This window comes from Oncorhynchus masou, chromosome 31, assembly GCF_036934945.1.
Source record: "Oncorhynchus masou masou isolate Uvic2021 chromosome 31, UVic_Omas_1.1, whole genome shotgun sequence".
NCBI lineage: Eukaryota > Metazoa > Chordata > Actinopteri > Salmoniformes > Salmonidae > Oncorhynchus > Oncorhynchus masou.
Window position 1 is genome coordinate 3953670 of NC_088242.1, and position 25414 is coordinate 3979083.

Consider the following 25414-nt stretch of genomic DNA (forward strand, 5'->3'; position numbering starts at 1 on the left):
TCTACCGGCCAAACCCTCCCTAACCCGGACGACGCTAGGCCAATTGTGCATCACTCCACGGACCTCCCGGTCGCGGCCGGTTACAACAGAGCCTGGGCGCGAACCCAGAGTCTCTGATGGCACAGCTGGCGCTGCAGTACAGCGCCCCTAACCACTGCGCCACCCGGGAGGCCGACCAAGTCCATTTCAACCAAAATGTGTTTGTTTTTTCTGAACATTTAGGCAAGTTAGCTGGCTAACTCGTGGTTAACATTCTCCCCTCTAGGGGACAGGTCAACATTACTGTTACCTGGTGTTTGGTTCCCATGTTGATCCTGTGAAATAGATCTGCTACAGCACTGACCTGACACAGAAAGAATCTTATGTGTCGAAATACAATAACCCTCTTTCATAGACACTATGCCCTAAAAAAACATATTCAATAAAAGCCATACAATGTTGATACAAGTCAAATTGAATCGAAATGGTCTGCACAGTTATGGAAATGTAATCCGGTGATGTAATAAAGATAAGTCGAACAGTGGCTCTTAAAAGATGTGCTCATTTGAATTTATGCTGGACTGTTGTGTGTTAATAATAATAATAATATATCCCATTTAGCAGACGCTTTTGTCCAAAGCGACTTACAAGTCGGCTGGGGCCACTACTTTTTATTTTACATAATTTACTGGCCCCAGCGGTTAGAGCAAATTCTTATTTTCAATGACGACGCTTGGCGTTGTTAACTGCCATGCTCTACCGACTGAGCCACACAGGACCCAGTCATTTGTGGCAGTTGGATAAAAGGCATGCCAGCACCGTAATTGAGGGAGCAAGACTGATCCTTATTGAATAATTTCTTATAATGGTAAGGTATTAGTGTTCAATGTGCACCCCAATCGACAGGTAGCCTGGTGGTTAGAGCAGGTAGCCTAGTGGTTAGAGACAGGTAGCCTAGTGGTTAGAGACAGGTAGCCTAGTGGTTAGAGACAGGTAGCCTAGTGGTTAGAGACAGGTAGCCTAGTGGTTAGAGACAGGTAGCCTAGTGGTTAGAGACAGGTAGCCTAGTGGTTAGAGACAGGTAGCCTAGTGGTTAGAGACAGGTAGCCTAGTGGTTAGAGACAGGTAGCTTAGTGGTTAGAGACAGGTAGCCTAGTGGTTAGAGACAGGTAGCCTAGTGGTTAGAGACAGGTAGCCTAGTGGTTAGAGACAAGTAGCCTAGTGGTTAGAGACAAGTAGACTAGTGGTTAGAGACAGGAAGCCTAGTGGTTAGAGCAGGTAGCCTAGTGGTTAGAGACAGGTAGTCTAGTGGTTAGAGCAGGTATGCTAGTGGTTAGAGCAGGTAGCCTAGTGGTTAGAGACAGGTAGCCTAGTGGTTAGAGACAGGTAGCCTAGTGGTTAGAGACAGGTAGCCTAGTGGTTAGAGACAGGTAGCCTAGTGGTTAGAGACAGGTAGCCTAGTGGTTAGAGACAGGAAGCCTAGTGGTTAGAGCAGGTAGCCTAGTGGTTAGAGACAGGTAGTCTAGTGGTTAGAGCAGGTATGCTAGTGGTTAGAGCAGGTAGCCTAGTGGTTAGAGACAGGTAGCCTAGTGGTTAGAGACAGGTAGCCTAGTGGTTAGAGACAGGTAGCCTAGTGGTTAGAGACAGGTAGCCTAGTGGTTAGAGACAGGAAGCCTAGTGGTTAGAGCAGGTAGCCTAGTGGTTAGAGACAGGTAGCCTAGTGGTTAGAGACAGGAAGCCTAGTGGTTAGAGCAGGTAGCCTAGTGGTTAGAGACAGGTAGTCTAGTGGTTAGAGACAGGTAACCTAGTGGTTAGAGCAGGTATGCTAGTGGTTAGAGCAGGTAGCCTAGTGGTTAGAGACAGGTAGCCTAGTGGTTAGAGACAGGTAGCCTAGTGGTTAGAGACAGGTAGCCTAGTGGTTAGAGACAGGTAGCCTAGTGGTTAGAGACAGGAAGCCTAGTGGTTAGAGCAGGTAGCCTAGTGGTTAGAGACAGGTAGTCTAGTGGTTAGAGACAGGTAACCTAGTGGTTAGAGCAGGTATGTTAGTGGTTAGAGCAGGTATGCTAGTGGTTAGAGCAGGTAGCCTAGTGGTTAGAGACAGGTAGCCTAGTGGTTAGAGACAGGTAGCCTAGTGGTTAGAGACAGGTAGCCTAGTGGTTAGAGACAGGTAGCCTAGTGGTTAGAGACAGGTAGCCTAGTGGTTAGAGACAGGTAGCCTAGTGGTTAGAGACAGGTATCCTAGTGGTTAGAGACAGGTAGCCTAGTGGTTAGAGACAGGTATCCTAGTGGTTAGAGACAGGTAGCCTAGTGGTTAGAGGCAGGTATCCTGGTGGTTAGAGACAGGTAGCCTAGTGGTTAGAGACAGGTAGCCTAGTGGTTAGAGGCAGGTATCCTGGTGGTTAGAGACAGGTAGCCTAGTGGTTAGAGCAGGTAGCCTAGTGGTTAGAGTGTTGGGCCAGTAACCGAAAGGTTGCTGGATCAAATCCCTGAGCTGACAAGGTAAAAATCTGTCGTTTTGCCCCTGAACAAGGCATTTACCCCACTGTTCCTAGTCCGTCATTGTAAATAAGAATTTGTTCTTAACTGGCTTGCCAAGTTAAATAAAAACTAAAATAAAAAAATTATGAGTGGTTAGACATGGAAGTGGTACAGTGGATACAAGGACTATATTTCCAACAACAACAACAAAATGTAAGCGTTACTGAAGCTTTCAGACAAATATGAGGAGATATACTGAACAACTACCTCAGAGTGATTACAGAAGACAAAGTGATTAGTGAGGAAAGCAAAGTCAGTAGGCTAGTGCCCCCTTATGGAAATGGGACTCGTTTCAGACCTCCTCATCTATCGGATGTCAACCCGCCTACAAAACATCAACATCTATGTTCCAGGAACACAGACGCTAACTGTACCACTGTGTTCCCGTGGGAACACAGAACTCTTGACTTGTCAGAGCTATTCTATTGGCCGTTGCCTCTGATGTCAAAAGATTATGTCAATAGATACACCTTTCAGTATCCTAATGTAAAAACATGACGAGTACTAAAACCAACTGAGCTCCAGTGGTTCTCATTAGCTCGGTTGGTATAGCAACGCCAAGATAGTGTGGTTTGATCCCTGGATCAACAGTATATAAAACACAATGTGAATCGCTTTCGATAAAGGTGTCTTCTAAAGGTGTCTTCTAAATGGCATTTATTATATATATATATATATATATGAACTATTTTACAAAAATGTGCCTCCTTTGTGATCAAAGATGACAGAGGGTAAATCACACCTTTCTGTAGAAGTTGATGTCAGGGGAATATCCTAATGTTAAATGACCATATGACTACATGAAACATAGTAAGTAGTACCTGCAGAAGTTGATGTCAGGGTAGTTGAAGTATTCTGACTTCCTAGAGTTACGCCGGGGGAAGGTACAGAAGAAGGCATTGGCCAATAGAGAAGCCACCTGCATCTGAGACAGGGTGATGGAGTGGTTCACCCCTTCCTTCAGCAGAGGGATGGGCTGGGGAAAAGACAAAAAACATTTCTTGAATTGCATTTTGAGTCATTTAACAGACGCTCTTGTCCAGAGAGACTTACAGTTGCTTGATTTTTTAGTGGAGTAAACGTGGAGTAAAATAGGAGTAATGATATAAAATAGGAGTAGTGGAGTAAATATGGTGTATATGTTGAGTAAAATAGGAGTAGTGGAGTAAATGTGGAGTAAAATAGCAGTAGTGGAGTAAAATAGGAGTAGTGGAGTAAATGTGGAGTAAAATAGCAGTAGTGGAGTAAAATAGGAGTAGTGGAGTAAATGTGGACTAAATGTGGAGTAAAATAGGAGCAGTGGAGTAAATGTGGACTAAATGTGGAGTAAAATAGGAGTAGTGGAGTAAATGTGGAGTAAAATAGGAGTAGTGGAGTAAAATAGGAGTAGTGGAGTGAAATAGGAGTAGTGGAGTAAAATAGCAGTAGTGGAGTAAAATAGGAGTAGTGGAGTAAATGTGGACTAAATGTGGAGTAAAATAGGAGCAGTGGAGTAAATGTGGACTAAATGTGGAGTAAAATAGGAGTAGTGGAGTAAATGTGGACTAAATGTGGAGTAAAATAGTAGTGGAGTAAAATAGCAGTAGTGGAGTAAAATAGCAGTAGTGGAGTAAATGTGGACTAAATGTGGAGTAAAATAGGAGTAGTGGAGTAAAATAGGAGTAGTGGAGTAAATGTGGAGTAAAATAGGAGTAGTGGAGTAAACGGCCGAAGCAGTGATTGAAGGAGGTCAACATAATAATTTTGGCCATTTAAAGCCCTGGTCTGTGAATCCAAAAACACCAGGGTTCCTGCCTGTTCCTAAAACGTGGCGATTGATTGGTTCATTCATTCCTTAAGGAGCAAGAAAAGACAAAGGTGCATATGAAATGGCATCCTATGGCTCTGGTCAACAGTAGTGCACTCTATAGGGCCCTAGTCAACAGTAGTGCACTATATAGGGCTCTGGTCAACAGTAGTGCACTATATAGGGCCCTGGTCAACAGTAGTGCACTCTATAGGGCCCTAGTCAACAGTAGTGCACTATATAGGGCTCTAGTCAACAGTAGTGCACTATATAGGGCTCTGGTCAACAGTAGTGCACTATATAGGGCTCTGGTCAACAGTAGTGCACTATATAGGGCTCTGGTCAACAGTAGTGCACTATATAGGGCTCTGGTCAACAGTAGTGCACTATATAGGGCTCTGGTCAACAGTAGTGCACTATATAGGGCTCTGGTCAACAGTAGTGCACTATATAGGGCTCTGGTCAACAGTAGTGCACTATATAGGGCTCTGGTCAACAGTAGCGCACTATATAGGGCTCTGGTCAACAGTAGTGCACTATATAGGGCTCTGGTCAACAGTAGTGCACTATATAGGGCTCTGGTCAACAGTAGTGCACTATATAGGGCTCTGGTCAACAGTAGTGCACTATATAGGGCTCTGGTCAACAGTAGTGCACTATATAGGGCTCTGGTCAACAGTAGTGCACTACATAGGGCTCTGGTCAACAGTCTGGGCTCTGGTCAACAGTAGTGCACTATATAGGGCTCTGGTCAACAGTAGTGCACTATATAGGGCTCTAGTCAACAGTAGTGCACTATTAGGGCTCTGGTCAACAGTAGTGCACTATATAGGGCTCTGGTCAACAGTAGTGCACTATATAGGGCTCTGGTCAACAGTAGTGCACTATATAGGGCTCTGGTCAACAGTAGTGCACTATATAGGGCTCTGGTCAACAGTAGTGCACTATATAGGGCTCTGGTCAACAGTAGTGCACTATATAGGGCTCTGGTCACTATATAGGGCTCTGGTCAACAGTAGTGCACTATATAGGGCTCTGGTCAACAGTAGTGCACTATATAGGGCTCTGGTCAACAGTAGCACTATATAGGGCTCTGGTCAGTAGCGCACTATATAGGGCTCTGGTCAACAGTAGTGCACTATATAGGGCTCTGGTCAACAGTAGTGCACTATATAGGGCTCTGGTCAACAGTAGTGCACTACATAGGGCTCTGGTCAACAGTAGTGCACTACATAGGGCTCTGGTCAACAGTAGTGCACTACATAGGGCTCTGGTCAACAGTAGTGCACTATATAGGGCTCTGCAACAGTAGTGCACTATATAGGGCTCTGGTCAACAGTAGTGCACTATATAGGGCTCTGGTCAACAGTAGTGCACTATATAGGGCTCTGGTCAACAGTAGTGCACTATATAGGGCTCTGGTCAACAGTAGTGCACTATATAGGGCTCTGGTCAACAGTAGTGCACTATATAGGGCTCTGGTCAACAGTAGTGCACTATATAGGGCTCTGGTCAACAGTAGTGCACTATATAGGGCTCTGGTCAACAGTAGTGCACTATATAGGGCTCTGGTCAACAGTAGTGCACTATATAGGGCTCTGGTCAACAGTAGTGCACTATATAGGGCTCTAGTCAACAGTAGTGCACTATATAGGGCTCTGGTCAACAGTAGTGCACTATATAGGGCTCTGGTCAACAGTAGTGCACTATATAGGGCTCTGGTCAACAGTAGTGCACTATATAGGGCTCTGGTCAACAGTAGTGCACTATATAGGGCTCTGGTCAACAGTAGTGCACTATATAGGGCTCTGGTCAACAGTAGTGCACTATATAGGGCTCTGGTCAACAGTAGTGCACTATATAGGGCTCTGGTCAACAGTAGTGCACTATATAGGGCTCTGGTCAACAGTAGTGCACTATATAGGGCTCTGGTCAACAGTAGTGCACTATATAGGGCTCTGGTCAACAGTAGTGCACTATATAGGGCTCTGGTCAACAGTAGTGCACTATATAGGGCTCTGGTCAACAGTAGTGCACTATATAGGGCTCTATAGGGCTCTGGTCAACAGTAGTGCACTACATAGGGCTCTGGTCAACAGTAGTGCACTACATAGGGCTCTGGTCAACAGTAGTGCACTATATAGGGCTCTGGTCAACAGTAGTGCACTATATAGGGCTCTGGTCAACAGTAGTGCACTATATAGGGCTCTGGTCAACAGTAGTGCACTATATAGGGCTCTGGTCAACAGTAGTGTACTATATAGGGCTCTGGTCAACAGTAGTGCACTATATAGGGCTCTGGTCAACAGTAGTGCACTATATAGGGCTCTGGTCAACAGTAGTGTACTAGGGCAGTGTTTCCCAACTCCAGTCCTCTCAAACAGCACACATTTTATTGTAGCTCCGGACAAACTCAGTTAGTTGACAAGTTGAATCTGGTGTGTTTGTCTGGGGCTACAATAAAACGTGTACTGTTTGGGAGTACTGGAGGAGTGGAGTTGGGAAACACTGATATTTCAAATAGGGTGCCATTTTGGAAGCAGACATAGCGTTGATTAAGGGAGGTTAAAATAATGAGTTTGGTCATTTAAAACAAGGCAGCTGAATGATATTAAGTAAATTGAACAAAAGACTAATTTAGGCCCTACTCGTGGGGATGTTCAAATCAACCAGTATAGCCTTAATCACAGTCGAGGGTCATCTATAATCTATTTAACTCAAGTAGGGCTAAATTACTAATCCGGATTGAGGGTTAGCAAATACGCAATGTCTTTAACGTGAGTGGTAGTCATTTTTTATGGCATAAAATGTAAGTGAAAAAGAGCACAGTGGAACGAGACGAATGTAGAATAGACGACACACGAGACCAGATTTGTCCTAAATCGGCACAAAACCAGCTACAAAGGCACCGCGACGACAGAGAACAATCCTTTTTTTTCACAAAATGGTGGTTAAGGAAAAATGATGAAGGTATTTTTTTTTTTGTGGTCCCTTGTTCAAATCAAAAGAATTACAAATCTTTACACACCGTCATGACTGCTGACACATTCAATACATAAATCAGAGAGCTAGATCGGCACTAGTTCCCAATTTGGTGTTAGTCAGAGAGAGGAGGAATGTAATGGGGACTGAGCCCATTCGGTTTGGGCCTTCCCATTAATCTCTGGTCCAGGCTCCTCCAGCAGCACCTCACGGAAAAACCAATAGATTTCAAGAGGCTCAATCTCATCTCAGACTAGCTGACTCTTTATGGCCAAGTTAGCTCTAATCCGGGGGCTCGGGAATCGGTTTGTGCTGTGGAATCTAGTTGTCTTTCTATTTTTTGGGGAGGTTCACTGATGCTCATGTTAGGGAATGGTCTTTAACATGTCAACATGTAGCCTAAGGCTTGTATATACCGTATACTGAGGCATTTGGGGGAAAAGCATCATGCTGGTTTTCCCCCAATATCGTCAATACCGTTGAAACTATTTATTGAAAGTGTATTTTTATTTTTTATAAATACATTTGAATATTTGTAGCAACTTAAAGTAAATCCCTGCAGTCAAACTTGTGCAATACCGTTAGGAGATAAAAGCAGATTGCATTGTTCATTACACCTGTCACATTATTGTTCATTATGAAGCTTACAGGCAAATCCCCAGTCACACGGTGTTTGTTTACACACAACGACGAGAGACCAGAGCCTTGTTGTGCAGCATGCGCCAGGTGATCTAGTTACAGTATAGAATTCACAACTAAATGTCTGCCAGCTAGATATCTGATAACTATTAATTACCTGTCTTAACATGCGATTCATGCTCTACAGTTATGTTAGGGTTGTGGCGGTCACGAAATTGTGTCAACCGGTGATTTGTCAAGCAATAACTGTAGGTCTTATGGGCAATTGAACATTAATTAACATTAAAAAAAAAAAAATAAACATTTAGCATCTCCTGGCTTCCACACTGATGACCTTTGGAACATCAACATTTTTAAAAAGTCTAATATGTAATATAGAGACAAGATTTGCTTAGAATTCTGTGGCCTTATTTAATAATTTATAATACTAAGAATATAAATGAACAAAGCTGAATGAAATAAAAAGGGTATTTTCTCCAAAGGATTTGAGGGACACACAGGGCTATTCCGTGTTGAGCGGTTAAAGAAATAGGTGTTCCTACATGCTTCATTTAGAGTTATTAACTTTTAGTTCTACAAATGTTGGTCTTAATGTTTAGATGTTTAATACTACAAAAATCTCTGAAACTGGAAACACTTATCTCCCTCACTCGCTTTAAGCACCAACTGTCAGAGCAGCTCACAGATTACTGCACCTGTACATAGCCCATCTATAATATAGCCCAGACAACTACCTCTTCCCCTACTGAATTTAATTAATTATAGTTATTAATTATGTATATTAATTATTTAATAATTATTGTCTTTATGTTGAGATGTTTAATACGTTGTAAGGCAGCATGATGCAACTCTTATGATGATTTGAAAAAAGTTGCTTGAAAAGGCATGAGCTCCGCTTTGTTTTTGTGCGCAGGCTGTACACACGACATCAGGCACTCAGTCGCAATTTGACAAGCACTTGATAATGATAATGAATTTCACGGAGGCATCCCCTTTGTGTGGTCATAACGCACCCTAAAAAAAATTTTATCCATGCCTTTCGTTGGTCAGTGGCCGTTGTACGCTTCTCTCTGAGTGCTGTGCGCTCCGTCACATGATCGGGTCTTTCTCAAAGGCTACAAGTGAAGACAGAGACACATCGGGGATGGAACTGTGCTCGTCCTTTTCCAATTCCGAGGTGCAAAAAAACAGAAGAACCGTCTACATGTACTTTTCGCCAGCCAACAACGTGAGTAGACCTAACAAACAGCAACAGTGCAGAACAAAAGTTGACCTATTCTGTGCGAATAAATATTCCAAACATAGTCTGGGACAGTTGTGGGATGCGATAGAGCCCAAATGAATACAACCAATGGCATTTAAAAAAAAATAATAATAATAAAAAAAAAAATTATGCAATGTGGCTGACGCAATGGATCCGAACATTTAGCTTTAAATGTTGATAAACTATTAGGCTAATTCTTCACATTATAAGTGCAGCAATGTGCACATGGTAGTAGGCTATAAGTGGGAATGTCCCATTAGCGGAAAAGTGACCACAAATGCAATTATGCAGGTAACACTTTAATTATAAAGGTTTCTTATGGTGAAAATTATCTTCCCCAAACTCACGCGTGGCTTAATGTATCTCAGTTAGGCTCTACACCCCTTGTAAAGCAGATTAATGTGCTTATTTTTTTAAAGACGTTATTTGGCCGCTTTAGTTGTGATACAAAACCTTATTTTAAAAAAGATACAGGCCTATGGGCTAGGCTAAATGAGGTGTGCGATTTCAAAAAAAGTTGCAAAAGAAAGGCATTGTTTTTTTAATGCTGGGCATCATTCACACGTGATAGGCTAATATTGTCACCCATCAGACCAATGCTGATTTAATCTTGTCTTTACACACACACACACACACACACACACACACACACACACACAATATAGTGTAGACAGTTGAAGTCTGAAGTTTACATCCACATTAGCCAAATACATTTAAACTCAGTTTTTCACAATTCCTGACATTTAATCTTAATAAAAATTCCTTGTCTTAGGTCAATTAGGATCACCACTTTATTTTAAGAATGTGAAATGTCAGAATAATAGTAAAGAGAATGATTTATTTCAGCATTTATTTCTTTCATCACATTCCCAGTGGGTCAGAAGTTTACATACACTCAATTAGTATTTGGTAGCATTGCCTTTAAATTGTTTAACTTGGGATCAAACATTTCGTGTAGCCTTCCACAGGCTTCCCACAATATGTTGGGTGAATATTGGCCCATTCCTCCTGACAGAGCTGGTGTAACTGAGTCAGGTTTGTAGGCCTCCTTGTTCACACACAGTGTTTCAGTTCTGCCCACAAATTAGCTATAGAATTGAGGTCAGGGCTTTGTGATGGCCACTCCAATACCCTGACTTTGTTGTCCTTAAGTCATTTTGCCACAACTTTGGAAGTATGCTTGGGGACTGATGTCTTGAGATGTTGCTTCAATATATCCACATCATTTTCTTGCCTCATGATGCCATCTATTTTGTGAAGTGCACCAGTCCCTCCTTCAGCAAAGCAACCCCACAACATGATGCTGCCACCCCAATGCTTCACGGTTGGGATGGTGTTCTTCAGCTTGCAAGCCTCCCCCTTTTTCCTCCAAACATAACTGGTCTGATGAAACAAAAAATAGAACTGAGGACATTTCTCCAAAAAGTACGATCTTTGTCCCCATGTGCAGTTGCAAACCGTAGTCTGGCTTTTTTATGGTAGTTATGGAGCAGTGGCTTCTTCCTTGCTGAGCGGCCTTTCAGGTTGTAGATATAGGACTCGTTTTACTGTGGATATAGATACTTTTGTACCTGTTTCCTCCAGCATCTTCACAAGGTTCTTTGCTGTTGTTCTGGGATTGATTTGCACTTTTCGAACCAAAGTACGTTTATCTCTAGGAGACAGAATGCGTCTCCTTCCTGAGCGGTATGACGGCTGCGTGGTCCCATGGTGTTTATACTCGCGTACTATTGTTTGTACAGATGAACGTGGTACCTTCAGCCGTTTGAAAATTGCTCCCAAGGATGAACAAGACTTTTATGAGGTCTTGGTCGGAGTTCTTTTGATTTTCCCATGATGTCAAACAAAGAGGCACTGAGTTTGAAGGTATGCTTTGAAATACATCCACAGGTACACCTCCAATTGACTCATTATGTCAAGTAGCCTATCAGAAGCTTCTAAAGCCATGACATCATTTTCTGGAATTTTCCAAGCTGTTTAAAAGGCACAGTCAACTTAGTGTATGTAAACTAAATGACTTAAATGTAAATGTAAACTTCTGACCCACTGGAATTGTGATACAGTGAATTATAAGTGAAATAATCTGTCTAAACAATTGTTGTAAAAATGACTTGTGACATGCAAAGTAGATGTCCTAACCGACTTGCCAAAACTATAGGTTTGTTAACAAGACATTTGTGGAGGTGTTGAAAAACAAGTTAATGACTCCAACATAAGTGAATGGAAACTTCAGACTTCAACTGTATGTGTATGTTTCCACCATAATTTGCAAATAAATTCATTAAAAATCCTACAATGTCATTTTAATTTTTCCTAATTTTGCCTGTCATAGTTGAAGTGTACCTATGATGAAAATTACAGGCCTCTCATCTTTTTAAGTGGGAGAACTTTCACAATTGGTGGCCGACTAAATACTTTTTTTGCCCACTGTATGTCATACAATAAAATGCAAATGAATTACTGGATTTTTGTTTTAGATTTAGAAAACCTGCACAATTGTCAGTGTATCAAATACTTGTTCTCCCCACTGTGTGTGTGTGTGTGTGTGTGCGCGCGCATATATATATATATATATACATACATATACACACACGCACATTTTAATTATGCATTTAAAAGCATACAGAATCAAACAAATCATATGTGAAATTATCCCTGCCATATTACTTTCAAAAAGCACATTTCAGTCCAAAGGCTTGTTTTAATTTTTTGGGGGTGCAAATTCCCAGAGCTCAATCTTGGACTTCCCACTAGGGAGCAATGTGATTATTGACTGATTGGCTGACGGACGGCCTGCTAATGAATATGTTCCGGCTAGAGATCTGCATTGTACATCCAGGGTAGTATCCCAAACAGCACCCTAATCCCTATATAGTGCACTACTTTTCACTTAAGCCCTTGTCCAAAGTAGTTCACTATTTAGAGAGAAGCATGTTTACCCCACTCACAGGGTGTTTGTATGTATATACCCTGATGTTACCTTTGCATTCAGCTTAGATACTGAGTCACGTTTTGAGCTTCTGTGTCGTGTGAATGATTCAGAAGGAACACAGGACAGAGACACAGACAGACTGTATATGTAGTTACCTTGTTGCACAGCTCAGACACACTCAGTGCTAATTGGACCATTTCAGGCAGCAGAGACCGAAACAGATGATGAACGACATCGGGCTCCAGATCCTTGGAGAGGAAGAGAAGAGGTTTGTTTATGTTTAGTTGTTTAAAAAAACAATTAGCCTATTGGGTTTTAAATCATGCATGAATAAACAATAACAAAACCACACAGCCATGCAATCTCCATAGACAAACATCGGCAGTAGAATGGCTTGACTAAAGAGCTCAGTGACTTTCAATGTTGCACAGGTAATTTTGTCAAATTTCTGCCCTGCTAGAGCTGCCCCCGGTCGACTGTAAGTGCTGTCAGTGTGAAGTGGAAACGTCTAGGAGCAACAACGAGCTCACAGAACGAGCTCACAGAACGGGAACGCCGAGTGCTGAGGCACGTAGCATGTAGAAATCATGTCTTCGGTCACTACTGAGTTCCAAACTGCCTCTGGAAGCAACGTCAGCACATGAACCGTTCACGGGAGCTTCATGTAAAGGGTTTCCATGGCCGAGCAGCAGCACACAAGCCTAAGATCACCATTATGTGCAAATGCCAAGCTTCGTCTGGAGTGGTGTAAAGTTCGCCGCAATTGGACTCTGGAGCAGTGGAAACACATTCTCTGGAGTGACGAATCACGCTTCACCATCTGGCAGTCCGACGATGACTCTGGGTTTGGCGATGCCAGGAGAACACTACCTGCCCCAATGCACAGTGCCAACTGTAAAGTTTGGTGGAAGAGGACTAATGGTCTGGGGCTGTTTTTCATTGGTTCGGGCTAGGCCCCTTAGTTCCAGTGAAGGGAAATCTTAACGCTACATCATACTATGACATTCTAGACAATTCTGTGCTTACAACTTTGTGGCACTAATTCGGGGAAGGCCCTCTCCAGTTTCATCATGACAATGCCCCCGTGCACAACGTGAGGTCCATCAGCGTGGAAAGCGAAAGGGGGATACCTAGTCAGTTGTATAACTGAATGCATTCAATTGAATTGCATCGTATTTAACTCAACCTCTCTGATTCAGAGGTGCGGGGGGGGGGCTGCCTTAACCGCCATGGAAGAAATTGACTGGCCTGCACAGAACCCCGACCTCAACCTCATCGAACACTTTTGGGATGAATTGGAATGCCAACTGCGAGCCAGGCCTAATTGCCCCAACCTCACTAGTGCTCGTGGCTGAATGGAAGAAAGTCCCCGCGGCAACGAAGAGCGGAGGCTGTTATAGCAGCAATGTTCCAACATCTAGAGGAAAGCCTTCCCAGAAGAGTGGAGGCTGTTATAGCAGCAATGTTCCATCATCTAGAGGAAAGCCTTCCCAGAAGAGTGGAGGCTGTTATAGCAGCAATGTTCCAACATCTAGAGGAAAGCCTTCCCAGAAGAGTGGAGGCTGTTATAGCAGCAATGTTCCATCATCTAGAGGAAAGCCTTCCCAGAAGAGTGGAGGCTGTTATAGCAGCAATGTTCCAACATCTAGAGGAAAGCCTTCCCAGAAGAGTGGAGGCTGTTATAGCAGCAATGTTCCAACATCTAGTGGAAAGCCTTCCCAGAAGAGTGGAGGCTGTTATAGCAGCAATGTTCCAACATCTAGTGGAAAGCCTTCCCATAAGAGTGGAGGCTGTTATAGCAGCAACGCTCCAACATCTAGTGGAAAGCCTTCCCAGAAGAGTGGAGGCTGTTATAGCAGCAATGTTCCACCATCTAGTGGAAAGCCTTCCCAGAAGAGTGGAGGCTGTTATAGCAGCAATGTTCCACCATCTAGTGGAAAGCCTTCCCAGAAGAGTGGAGGCTGTTATAGCAGCAATGTTCCAACATCTAGTGGAAAGCCTTCCCAGAAGAGTGGAGGCTATTATAGCAGCAATGTTCCAACATCTAGTGGAAAGCCTTCCCAGAAGAGTGGAGGCTGTTATAGCAGCAACGCTCCAACATCTAGTGGAAAGCCTTCCCAGAAGAGTGGAGGCTGTTATAGCAGCAATGTTCCAACATCTAGTGGAAAGCCTTCCCAGAAGAGTGGAGGCTGTTATAGCAGCAATGTTCCAACATCTAGTGGAAAGCCTTCCCAGAAGAGTGGAGGCTGTTATAGCAGCAATGTTCCAACATCTAGTGGAAAGCCTTCCCAGAAGAGTGGAGGCTATTATAGCAGCAATGTTCCAACATCTAGTGGAAAGCCTTCCCAGAAGAGCGGAGGCTGTTATAGCAGCAATGTTCCACCATCTGTGGAAAGCCTTCCCAGAAGATGGAGGCTGTTATAGCAGCAATGTTCCAACATCTAGTGGAAATGCTCTAGAAACTGGAGGCTATTAAAAGGACCCCCATGTGGGTAATGGATAAGTGCACACTTTAGGAAAAAAGCATAGGCTGTTATAGCAGCAAAAAGGGGGAGGGGGGGTACCAACTCCATATTTAATGCCAATGACTTGGGAATGGAATGTTCGACATACTTTTGTAAATAGAGGTCAGTCTCATCGCTCTGTGGCATTGACACCATCTTCATTTTTAAGTTGTATGCGGCAATGCTCTACCAACTGAGCTACAAAAGGACCCCCCATGTGGGTAATGGATAAGTGCACACTTTAGGGAAAAAAAGCATAGGGTATTTGAGATGCATAGCCTGCAAGGGAGGGGGCTCAAACCTTCCAAGAGGCCAAACATTGACATCTATCTGGCCCAGAAAAACAAGCCTGCAAGGGAGGGGGCTCAAACCTTCCAAGAGGCCAAACATTGACATCTATCTGGCCCAGAAAAACAAGCCTGCAAGGGAGGGGGCTCAAACCTTCCAAGAGGCCAAACATTGACATCTATCTGGCCCAGAAAAACAAGCCTGCAAGGGAGGGGGCTCAAACCTTCCAAGAGGCCAAACATTGACATCTATCTGGCCCAGAAAAACAAGCCTGCAAGGGAGGGGCTCAAACCTTCCAAGAGGCCAAACATTGACATCTATCTGGCCCAGAAAAACAAGCCTGCAAGGGAGGGGGCTCAAACCTTCCAAGAGGCCAAACATTGACATCTATCTGGCCCAGAAAAACAAGCCTGCAAGGGAGGGGGCTCAAACCTTCCAAGAGGCCAAACATTGACATCTATCTGGCCCAGAAAAACAAGCCTGCAAGGGAGGGGGCTCAAACCTTCCAAGAGGCCAAACATTGACATCTATCTGGCCCAGAAAAACAAGCCTGCAAGGGAGGGGGCTCAAACCTTCCAAGAGGCCAAACATTGACATCTATCTGGCCCAGAAAAACAGTCTAATGTGCTATACAGCTGTAATGTATTGTACCCTGCCAAAATAAAGATAGCGAAAGCCATATTTTTAGACATTAATACAATTCATTAAATTAAAACATGTAATTCAATCAATCAAGTTTCATATTCAAACCATCAATATTCAACATTTACAGAGAACAATAGAGAATTATATATTTCTAAATATTTTGAAAATCAGCTTAAAATCCTGGTTTTACTATTTTATCAATTTAGTGTGAAAACAAACATTTCTGAAATGAAAATCAACAACATGATCACTACACTGTGCAAGGTTCTCTTTTTTTATTTAAACGTGTTCACTACGTTTCCGTTGCGACAAATTTAGTGGGGTTGTAATGAATTCAGGATAATATGTCAAACATGCAATAGAAAGTGTGTGAGTGATATGTTTATATGTAGTATGTATATATATATATATATATATATGTCTACCTGGAACACATGTGCTGAAAATCTGGGGGAAAAATAGGATACAAATACAAGTGGTAAAAATTAATAAAAATTACACCCCCTTCTGTAGAATGACCCATATAGGCCTAAGTGCTGTTATTCCATCATTGAAGATATTTACAACTATGTATTTATTTACACCCGTATCGGCTGACAAATGTCAGTGTGATCAATCACTGAGCAATTTCATCAAGGTTTCAGGAAGGGAGCATGGGGGGGGGGGTGTGTGGGCTGATTGAACGTGGCTTCTTTCTCGAACAGATGATCATGAACCATGAGTGTGTGTGTGTGCGTGTGTGCGTCTCATGTGTGAAGGATAGAAAGTGTGTTCACTTCCTGGACAGAGTAGAGACAGGGAGACTTGACTGCCGATTTAGCATTGGGCCACAGGAGAGGCATTTATATTGTAGGAAACAGGGCCTGACTAAACGCTGTCATAAGTAATAACCTGGGTGAAATCATAACGGATCCCTCTGGGTATAATGAATGAAGCAGGGACTGATGGGTAGGGATGGAAGAGATGGGATTTAGCTGAGCTAGCATTGCCCCGGGTTACCTCTAAATCACAGGGAGACAGACGATTAAATCAACTGAACTAACACTGGCTGTTTTGACTTGAAACAGGTCTATTCATCACATCAAACTGAAAGTCATCAAGTAAGAGGAGAGGGGGCTGCCGAGGAGAGGGGGTTGCCAGTGACCGGAGAGGGGGCTGCCGAGTAGAGGAGAGGGGGCTGCCGAGGAGAGGGGGCTGCCGGATGGAGCGGGGGCTGCCGAGGAGGGGAGAGTGGGCTGCCAGAGACCGGAGAGGGGGCTGAAGAGGAGAGGAGGCTGAAGAGGAGAGGAGAGGGGGCTGAAGAGGAGAGGGGCTGCCGGATGGAGCGGGGGCTGCCGAGGAGGGGAGAGTGGGCTGCCAGAGACCGGAGAGGGGGCTGAAGAGGAGAGGAGAGGGGGCTGAAGAGGAGAGGGGGCTGAAGAGGAGAGGAGAGGAGGCTGAAGAGGAGAGGAGAGGGGCTGAAGAGGAGAGGAGAGGGGGCTGAAGAGGAGAGGAGAGGGGCTGAAGAGGAGAGGAGAGGAGGCTGAAGAGGAGAGGAGAGGGGGCTGAAGAGGAGAGGAGAGGGGCTGAAGAGGAGAGGGGGCTGAAGAGGAGAGGGGGCTGAAGAGGAGAGGAGAGGGGCTGAAGAGGAGAGGGGGCTGAAGAGGAGAGGAGAGGGGGCTGAAGAGGAGAGGGGGCTGAAGAGGAGAGGAGGCTGAAGAGGAGAGGAGAGGGGGCTGAAGAGGAGAGGAGAGGGGGCTGAAGAGGAGAGGGGGCTGAAGAGGAGAGGGGCTGAAGAGGTGAGGAGAGGGGGCTGAAGAGGAGAGGGGGCTGAAGAGGAGAGGAGAGGGGGCTGAAGAGGAGAGGGGGCTGAAGAGGAGAGGGGGCTGAAGAGGAGAGGAGGCTAAAGAGGAGAGGAGAGGGGGCTGAAGAGGAGAGGAGGCTGAAGAGGAGAGGAGAGGGGGCTGAAGAGGAGAGGGGCTGAAGAGGAGAGGAGGCTGAAGAGGAGAGGAGGCTGAAGAGGAGAGGAGAGGAGGCTGAAGAGGAGAGGAGAGGGGGCTGAAGAGGAGAGGAGGCTGAAGATGGAGAGGGGGCTGAAGAGGAGAGGGGGCTGAAGAGGAGAGGAGAGGGGGCTGAAGAGGAGAGGAGAGGAGGCTGAAGAGGAGAGGAGAGGAGGCTGAAGAGGAGAGGAGAGGAGGCTGAAGAGGAGAGGAGAGGGGGCTGAAGAGGAGAGGGGGCTGAAGAGGAGAGGAGAGGAGGCTGAAGAGGAGAGGAGAGGGGGCTGAAGAGGAGAGGGGGCTGAAGAGGAGAGGAGAGGAGGCTGAAGAGGAGAGGAGAGGGGCTGAAGAGGAGAGGAGAGGGGGCTGAAGAGGAGAGGGGCTGAAGAGGAGAGGAGAGGGGGCTGAAGAGGAGAGGAGAGGGGGCTGAAGAGGAGAGGGGCTGAAGAGGAGAGGAGAGGGGGCTGAAGAGGAGAGGGGGCTGAAGAGGAGAGGAGAGGGGGCTGAAGAGGAGAGGAGAGGGGGCTGAAGAGGAGAGGGGGCTGAAGAGGAGAGGGGGCTGAAGAGGAGAGGAGAGGGGGCTGAAGAGGAGAGGGGGCTGAAGAGGAGAGGGGGCTGAAGAGGAGAGGAGAGGGGGCTGAAGAGGAGAGGGGGCTGAAGAGGAGAGGAGAGGGCTGAAGAGGAGAGGGGGCTGAAGAGGAGAGGAGGCTGAAGAGGAGAGGAGAGGGGGCTGAAGAGGAGAGGAGAGGGGGCTGAAGAGGAGAGGGGGCTGAAGAGGAGAGGAGGCTGAAGAGGAGAGGAGAGGGGGCTGAAGAGGAGAGGAGAGGGGGCTGAAGAGGAGAGGGGGCTGAAGAGGAGAGGGGGCTGAAGAGGAGAGGAGAGGGGGCTGAAGAGGAGAGGGGGCTGAAGAGGAGAGGAGAGGGGGCTGAAGAGGAGAGGAGGCTGAAGAGGAGAGGAGAGGGGGCTGAAGAGGAGAGGAGAGGGGCTGAAGAGGAGAGGGGGCTGAAGAGGAGAGGGGGCTGAAGAGGAGAGGGGGCTGAAGAGGAGAGGAGAGGGGGCTGAAGAGGAGAGGGGGCTGAAGAGGAGAGGGGGCTGAAGAGGAGAGGAGGCTAAAGAAGAGGAGAGGGGGGCTGAAGAGGAGAGGAGGCTGAAGAGGAGAGGAGAGGGGGCTGAAGAGGAGAGGGGGCTGAAGAGGAGAGGAGGCTGAAGAGGAGAGGAGGCTGAAGAGGAGAGGAGGCTGAAGAGGAGAGGAGAGGAGGCTGAAGAGGAGAGGAGAGGGGGCTGAAGAGGAGAGGAGAGGGGGCTGAAGAGGAGAGGAGGCTGAAGAGGAGAGGAGAGGAGGCTGAAGAGGAGAGGAGAGGAGGCTGAAGAGGAGAGGAGAGGGGCTGAAGAGGAGAGGAGGCTGAAGATGGAGAGGGGGCTGAAGAGGAGAGGGGGCTGAAGAGGAGAGGAGAGGGGGCTGAAGAGGAGAGGAGAGGAGGCTGAAGAGGAGAGGAGAGGAGGCTGAAGAGGAGAGGAGAGGAGGCTGAAGAGGAGAGGAGAGGGGGCTGAAGAGGAGAGGGGGCTGAAGAGGAGAGGAGAGGAGGCTGAAGAGGAGAGGAGAGGGGGCTGAAGAGGAGAGGAGAGGGGGCTGAAGAGGAGAGGGGGCTGAAGAGGAGAGGGGCTGAAGAGGAGAGGAGAGGGGCTGAAGAGGAGAGGGGCTGAAGAGGAGAGGAGAGGGGGCTGAAGAGGAGAGGGGGCTGAAGAGGAGAGGGGCTGAAGAGGAGAGGAGGCTGAAGAGGAGAGGAGAGGGGCTGAAGAGGAGAGGAGAGGGGGCTGAAGAGGAGAGGGGGCTGAAGAGGAGAGGGGGCTGAAGAGGAGAGGGGGCTGAAGAGGAGAGGAGAGGGGGCTGAAGAGGAGAGGGGGCTGAAGAGGAGAGGGGGCTGAAGAGGAGAGGAGGCTAAAGAGGAGAGGAGAGGGGGCTGAAGAGGAGAGGAGGCTGAAGAGGAGAGGAGAGGGGGCTGAAGAGGAGAGGGGGCTGAAGAGGAGAGGAGGCTGAAGAGGAGAGGAGGCTGAAGAGGAGAGGAGAGGAGGCTGAAGAGGAGAGGAGAGGGGGCTGAAGAGGAGAGGAGAGGGGGCTGAAGAGGAGGGAGAGGGGGCTGAAGAGGAGAGGAGGCTGAAGAGGAGAGGAGAGGAGGCTGAAGAGGAGAGGAGGCTGAAGAGGAGAGGAGAGGAGGCTGAAGAGGAGAGGAGAGGGGGCTGAAGAGGAGAGGAGGCTGAAGATGGAGAGGGGGCTGAAGAGGAGAGGGGCTGAAGAGGAGAGGAGAGGGGGCTGAAGAGGAGAGGAGAGGAGGCTGAAGAGGAGAGGAGAGGAGGCTGTAGAGGAGAGGAGGCTGAAGAGGAGAGGGGGCTGAAGAGGAGAGGGGGCTGAAGGAGAGGGGGCTGAAGAGGAGAGGAGAGGGGGCTGAAGAGGAGAGGAGGCTGAAGAGGAGAGGAGAGGGGGCTGAAGAGGAGAGGAGAGGAGGCTGAAGAGGAGAGGAGAGGGGCTGAAGAGGAGAGGAGGCTGAAGAGGAGAGGAGGCTGAAGAGGAGAGGAGAGGGGGCTGAAGAGGAGAGGAGAGGGGGCTGAAGAGGAGAGGAGAGGGGGCTGAAGAGGAGAGGGGCTGAAGAGGAGAGGAGGCTGAAGAGGAGAGGAGGCTGAAGAGGAGTGGAGGCTGAAGAGGAGAGGAGAGGGGGCTGAAGAGGAGAGGGGGCTGAAGAGGAGAGGAGGCTGAAGAGGAGTGGAGGCTGAAGAGGAGGAGAGGGGGCTGAAGAGGAGAGGAGAGGGGGCTGAAGAGGAGAGGGGGCTGAAGAGGAGAGGAGGCTGAAGAGGAGAGGAGAGGGGGCTGAAGAGGAGAGGAGAGTGGGCTGAAGAGGAGAGGAGAGGAGGCTGAAGAGGAGAGGAGAGGAGGCTGAAGAGGAGAGGAGGCTGAAGAGGAGTGTAGTCTGAAGAGGAGAGGAGGCTGAAGAGGAGAGGAGAGGGGGCTGAAGAGGAGAGGAGAGGGGGCTGAAGAGGAGAGGAGGCTGTTGAGGAGAGGAGAGGGGGCTGAAGAGGAGTGGAGGCTGAAGAGGAGAGGAGAGGGGGCTGAAGAGGAGAGGAGAGGAGGCTGAAGAGGAGTGGAGGCTGAAGAGGAGAGGGGCTGAAGAGGAGAGGAGAGGAGGCTGAAGAGGAGAGGAGAGGAGGCTGAAGAGGAGAGGAGAGGAGGCTGAAGAGGAGAGGAGAGGAGGCTGAAGAGGAGAGGAGAGGAGGCTGAAGAGGAGAGGAGAGGAGGCTGAAGAGGAGAGGAGAGGAGTGGAGGCTGAAGAGGAGAGGAGGCTGAAGAGGAGAGGAGAGGGGGCTGAAGAGGAGTGGAGGCTGAAGAGGAGAGGGGGCTGAAGAGGAGAGGAGAGGAGGCTGAAGAGGAGAGGAGAGGAGGCTGAAGAGGAGTGGAGGCTGAAGAGGAGAGGAGAGGAGGCTGAAGAGGAGTGGAGGCTGAAGAGGAGAGGGGGCTGAAGAGGAGAGGAGAGGAGGCTGAAGAGGAGAGGAGAGGAGGCTGAAGAGGAGTGGAGGCTGAAGAGGAGAGGGGGCTGAAGAGGAGAGGAGAGGAGGCTGAAGAGGAGTGGAGGCTGAAGAGGAGAGGAGGCTGAAGAGGAGAGGAGAGGGGGCTGCCAGAGACCGGAGAGGGGGCTGAAGAGGAGAGGAGAGGGGGCTGAAGAGGAGAGGGGGCTGAAGAGGAGAGGAGAGGGGCTGAAGAGGAGAGGAGGCTGAAGAGGAGAGGAGAGGGGGCTGAAGAGGAGAGGAGAGGGGGCTGAAGAGGAGAGGGGGCTGAAGAGGAGAGGAGAGGGGGCTGAAGAGGAGAGGGGGCTGAAGAGGAGAGGGGGCTGAAGAGGAGAAGGGGCTGAAGAGGAGAGGGGGCTGAAGAGGAGAGGGAGGCTAAAGAGGAGAGGAGAGGGGGCTGAAGAGGAGAGGAGAGGGGGCTGAAGAGGAGAGGAGGCTGAAGAGGAGAGGAGGCTGAAGAGGAGAGGGGGCTGAAGAGGAGAGGAGAGGAGGCTGAAGAGGAGAGGAGGCTGAAGAGGAGAGGAGAGGGGGCTGAAGAGGAGAGGAGAGGGGGCTGAAGAGGAGAGGAGAGGAGGCTGAAGAGGAGAGGAGAGGAGGCTGAAGAGGAGAGGGGGCTGAAGAGGAGAGGAGAGGAGGCTGAAGAGGAGAGGAGGCTGAAGAGGAGAGGAGGCTGAAGAGGAGAGGAGAGGGGGCTGAAGAGGAGAGGAGAGGGGGCTGAAGAGGAGAGGGGGCTGAAGAGGAGAGGAGGCTGAAGAGGAGAGGAGAGGGGGCTGAAGAGGACAGGAGGCTGAAGAGGAGAGGGGGCTGAAGAGGAGAGGGGGCTGAAGAGGAGAGGGGCTGAAGAGGAGAGGAGGCTGAAGAGGAGAGGAGAGGAGGCTGAAGAGGAGTGGAGGCTGAAGAGGAGAGGAGGCTGAAGAGGAGAGGAGAGGGGGCTGAAGAGGAGAGGGGGCTGAAGAGGAGAGGGGGCTGAAGAGGAGAGGGGGGGGCTGAAGAGGAGAGGAGGCTGAAGAGGAGAGGAGAGGGGGCTGAAGAGGAGAGGGGGCTGAAGAGGAGAGGAGAGGAGGCTGAAGAGGAGAGGAGGCTGAAGAGGAGAGGAGAGGGGGCTGAAGAGGAGAGGAGGCTGAAGAGGAGTGGAGGCTGAAGAGGAGAGGAGGCTGAAGAGGAGAGGAGGGGCTGAAGAGGAGAGGGGGCTGAAGAGGAGTGGAGGCTGAAGAGGAGAGGAGGCTGAAGAGGAGAGGAGAGGGGGCTGAAGAGGAGAGGGGGCTGAAGAGGAGTGGAGGCTGAAGAGGAGAGGGGCTGAAGAGGAGAGGGGGCTGAAGAGGAGAGGAGGCTGAAGAGGAGAGGGGGCTGAAGAGGAGAGGGGGCTGAAGAGGAGAGGAGGCTGAAGAGGAGAGGGGGCTGAAGAGGAGAGGGGGCTGAAGAGGAGAGGGGGCTGAAGAGGAGAGGGGCTGAAGAGGAGAGGAGGCTGAAGAGGAGAGGGCTGAAGAGGAGAGGAGGCTGAAGAGGAGTGGAGGCTGAAGAGGAGAGGAGGCTGAAGAGGAGAGGAGAGGGGGCTGAAGAGGAGTGGAGGCTGAAGAGGAGAGGAGAGGAGGCTGAAGAGGAGTGGAGGCTGAAGAGGAGAGGGGGCTGAAGAGGAGAGGGGCTGAAGAGGAGAGGAGGCTGAAGAGGAGTGGAGGCTGAAGAGGAGAGGAGGCTGAAGAGGAGAGGAGAGGGGGCTGAAGAGGAGTGGAGGCTGAAGAGGAGAGGAGAGGGGGCTGAAGAGGAGAGGAGAGGGGGCTGAAGAGGAGAGGAGGCTGAAGAGGAGAGGAGGCTGAAGAGGAGAGGAGGCTGAAGAGGAGAGGAGAGGGGGCTGAAGAGGAGAGGAGGCTGAAGAGGAGAGGAGAGGGGGCTGAAGAGGAGAGGAGGCTGAAGAGGAGAGGAGAGGGGGCTGAAGAGGAGAGGAGAGGGGGCTGAAGAGGAGAGGAGGCTGAAGAGGAGTGGAGGCTGAAGAGGAGAGGAGGCTGAAGAGGAGAGGAGAGGGGGCTGAAGAGGAGTGGAGGCTGAAGAGGAGAGGAGAGGGGGCTGAAGAGGAGAGGAGAGGAGGCTGAAGAGGAGTGGAGGCTGAAGAGGAGAGGGGGCTGAAGAGGAGAGGAGAGGAGGCTGAAGAGGAGTGGAGGCTGAAGAGGAGAGGAGGCTGAAGAGGAGAGGAGAGGGGGCTGAAGAGGAGAGGGGGCTGAAGAGGAGAGGGGGCTGAAGAGGAGAGGGGGCAGAAGAGGAGAGGAGGCTGAAGAGGAGAGGAGAGGGGGCTGAAGAGGAGAGGAGTGGGCTGCCAGAGACCGGAGAGGGGGCTGAAGAGGAGAGGAGAGGGGGCTGAAGAGGAGAGGGGGCTGAAGAGGAGAGGAGAGGGGGCTGAAGAGGAGAGGAGGCTGGAGGAGAGGAGAGGGGGGCTGAAGAGGAGAGGAGAGGGGGCTGAAGAGGAGAGGGGGCTGAAGAGGAGAGGAGAGGGGGCTGAAGAGGAGAGGGGGCTGAAGAGGAGAGGGGGCTGAAGAGGAGAGGGGGCTGAAGAGGAGAGGGGGCTGAAGAGGAGAGGAGGCTAAAGAGGAGAGGAGAGGGGGCTGAAGAGGAGAGGAGAGGGGCTGAAGAGGAGAGGAGGCTGAAGAGGAGAGGAGGCTGAAGAGGAGAGGAGAGGAGGCTGAAGAGGAGAGGAGAGGGGCTGAAGAGGAGAGGAGGCTGAAGAGGAGAGGAGGCTGAAGAGGAGAGGAGAGGGGGCTGAAGAGGAGAGGAGAGGGGCTGAAGAGGAGAGGAGGCTGAGGAGGAGAGGAGAGGGGGCTGAAGAGGAGAGGAGAGGAGGCTGAAGAGGAGAGGAGGCTGAAGAGGAGAGGAGAGGGGGCTGAAGAGGAGAGGAGAGGGGCTGAAGAGGAGAGGAGGCTGAAGAGGAGAGGAGGCTGAAGAGGAGAGGAGAGGGGGCTGAAGAGGAGGGGGGCTGAAGAGGAGAGGAGAGGGGGCTGAAGAGGAGAGGAGGCTGAAGAGGAGAGGAGGGGGGCTGAAGAGGAGAGGAGAGGAGGCTGAAGAGGAGAGGAGGCTGAAGAGGAGAGGAGAGGAGGCTGAAGAGGAGAGGAGAGGGGGCTGAAGAGGAGAGGAGGCTGAAGAGGAGTGGAGGCTGAAGAGGAGAGGGGGCTGAAGAGGAGAGGGGGCTGAAGAGGAGAGGAGAGGGGGCTGAAGAGGAGAGGGGGCTGAAGAGGAGAGGGGGCTGAAGAGGAGAGGAGGCTGAAGAGGAGAGGAGGGGGCTGAAGAGGAGAGGGGGCTGAAGAGGAGAGGGGGCTGAAGAGGAGAGGAGGCTAAAGAGGAGAGGAGAGGGGGCTGAAGAGGAGAGGAGGCTGAAGAGGAGAGGAGAGGGGGCTGAAGAGGAGAGGAGAGTGGGCTGCCAGAGACCGGAGAGGGGGCTGAAGAGGAGAGGGTGCTGAAGAGGAGAGGAGAGGGGGCTGAAGAGGAGAGGGGGCTGAAGAGGAGAGGAGAGGGGGCTGAAGAGGAGAGGAGGCTGAAGAGGAGGGAGAGGGGGCTGAAGAGGAGAGGGGGCTGAAGAGGAGAGGGGGCTGAAGAGGAGAGGGGGCTGAAGAGGAGAGGGGGGGGCTGAAGAGGAGAGGGGGCTGAAGAGGAGAGGGGCTGAAGAGGAGAGGGGGCTGAAGAGGAGAGGAGGCTGAAGAGGAGAGGAGAGGGGGCTGAAGAGGAGAGGAGAGTGGGCTGCCAGAGACCGGAGAGGGGGCTGAAGAGGAGAGGAGAGGGGGCTGAAGAGGAGAGGCGGCTGAAGAGGAGAGGAGAGGGGGCTGAAGAGGAGAGGAGGCTGAAGAGGAGAGGAGGGGGGCTGAAGAGGAGAGGAGAGGGGGCTGAAGAGGAGAGGGGGGGCTGAAGAGGAGAGGAGAGGGGGCTGAAGAGGAGAGGGGGCTGAAGAGGAGGGGGGGCTGAAGAGGAGAGGGGGCTGAAGAGGAGAGGGGGCTGAAGAGGAGAGGAGGCTAAAGAGGAGAGGAGAGGGGGCTGAAGAGGAGAGGAGAGGGGGCTGAAGAGGAGAGGAGGCTGAAGAGGAGAGGAGGCTGAAGAGGAGAGGAGAGGAGGCTGAAGAGGAGAGGAGAGGAGGCTGAAGAGGAGAGGAGGCTGAAGAGGAGAGGAGAGGAGGCTGAAGAGGAGAGGAGGCTGAAGAGGAGAGGAGAGGGGCTGAAGAGGAGAGGAGAGGAGGCTGAAGAGGAGAGGAGAAGAGGAGAGGAGGCTGAAGAGGAGAGGAGAGGGGGCTGAAGAGGAGAGGAGAGGGGGCTGAAGAGGAGAGGAGGCTGAGGAGGAGAGGAGAGGGGGCTG

The 25414-nt window shown here is 49.6% G+C and overlaps 1 protein-coding gene across 2 annotated transcripts in view; it reads right to left on the minus strand.

Annotated features, from left to right (window-relative positions):
- parga (poly (ADP-ribose) glycohydrolase a) overlaps nucleotides 1–25414 on the minus strand; it is a 120797-nt gene that overhangs the window by 57488 nt on the left and 37895 nt on the right. For both annotated transcript variants that reach the window (XM_064949985.1, XM_064949984.1), the window contains 2 exons: nucleotides 12276–12368; nucleotides 3339–3493 (listed from right to left, as the gene is read on the minus strand). In XM_064949985.1, the coding sequence (XP_064806057.1) occupies nucleotides 3339–3493; nucleotides 12276–12368 (248 nt within the window). The remainder of the gene's footprint in view (nucleotides 1–3338; nucleotides 3494–12275; nucleotides 12369–25414) is intronic.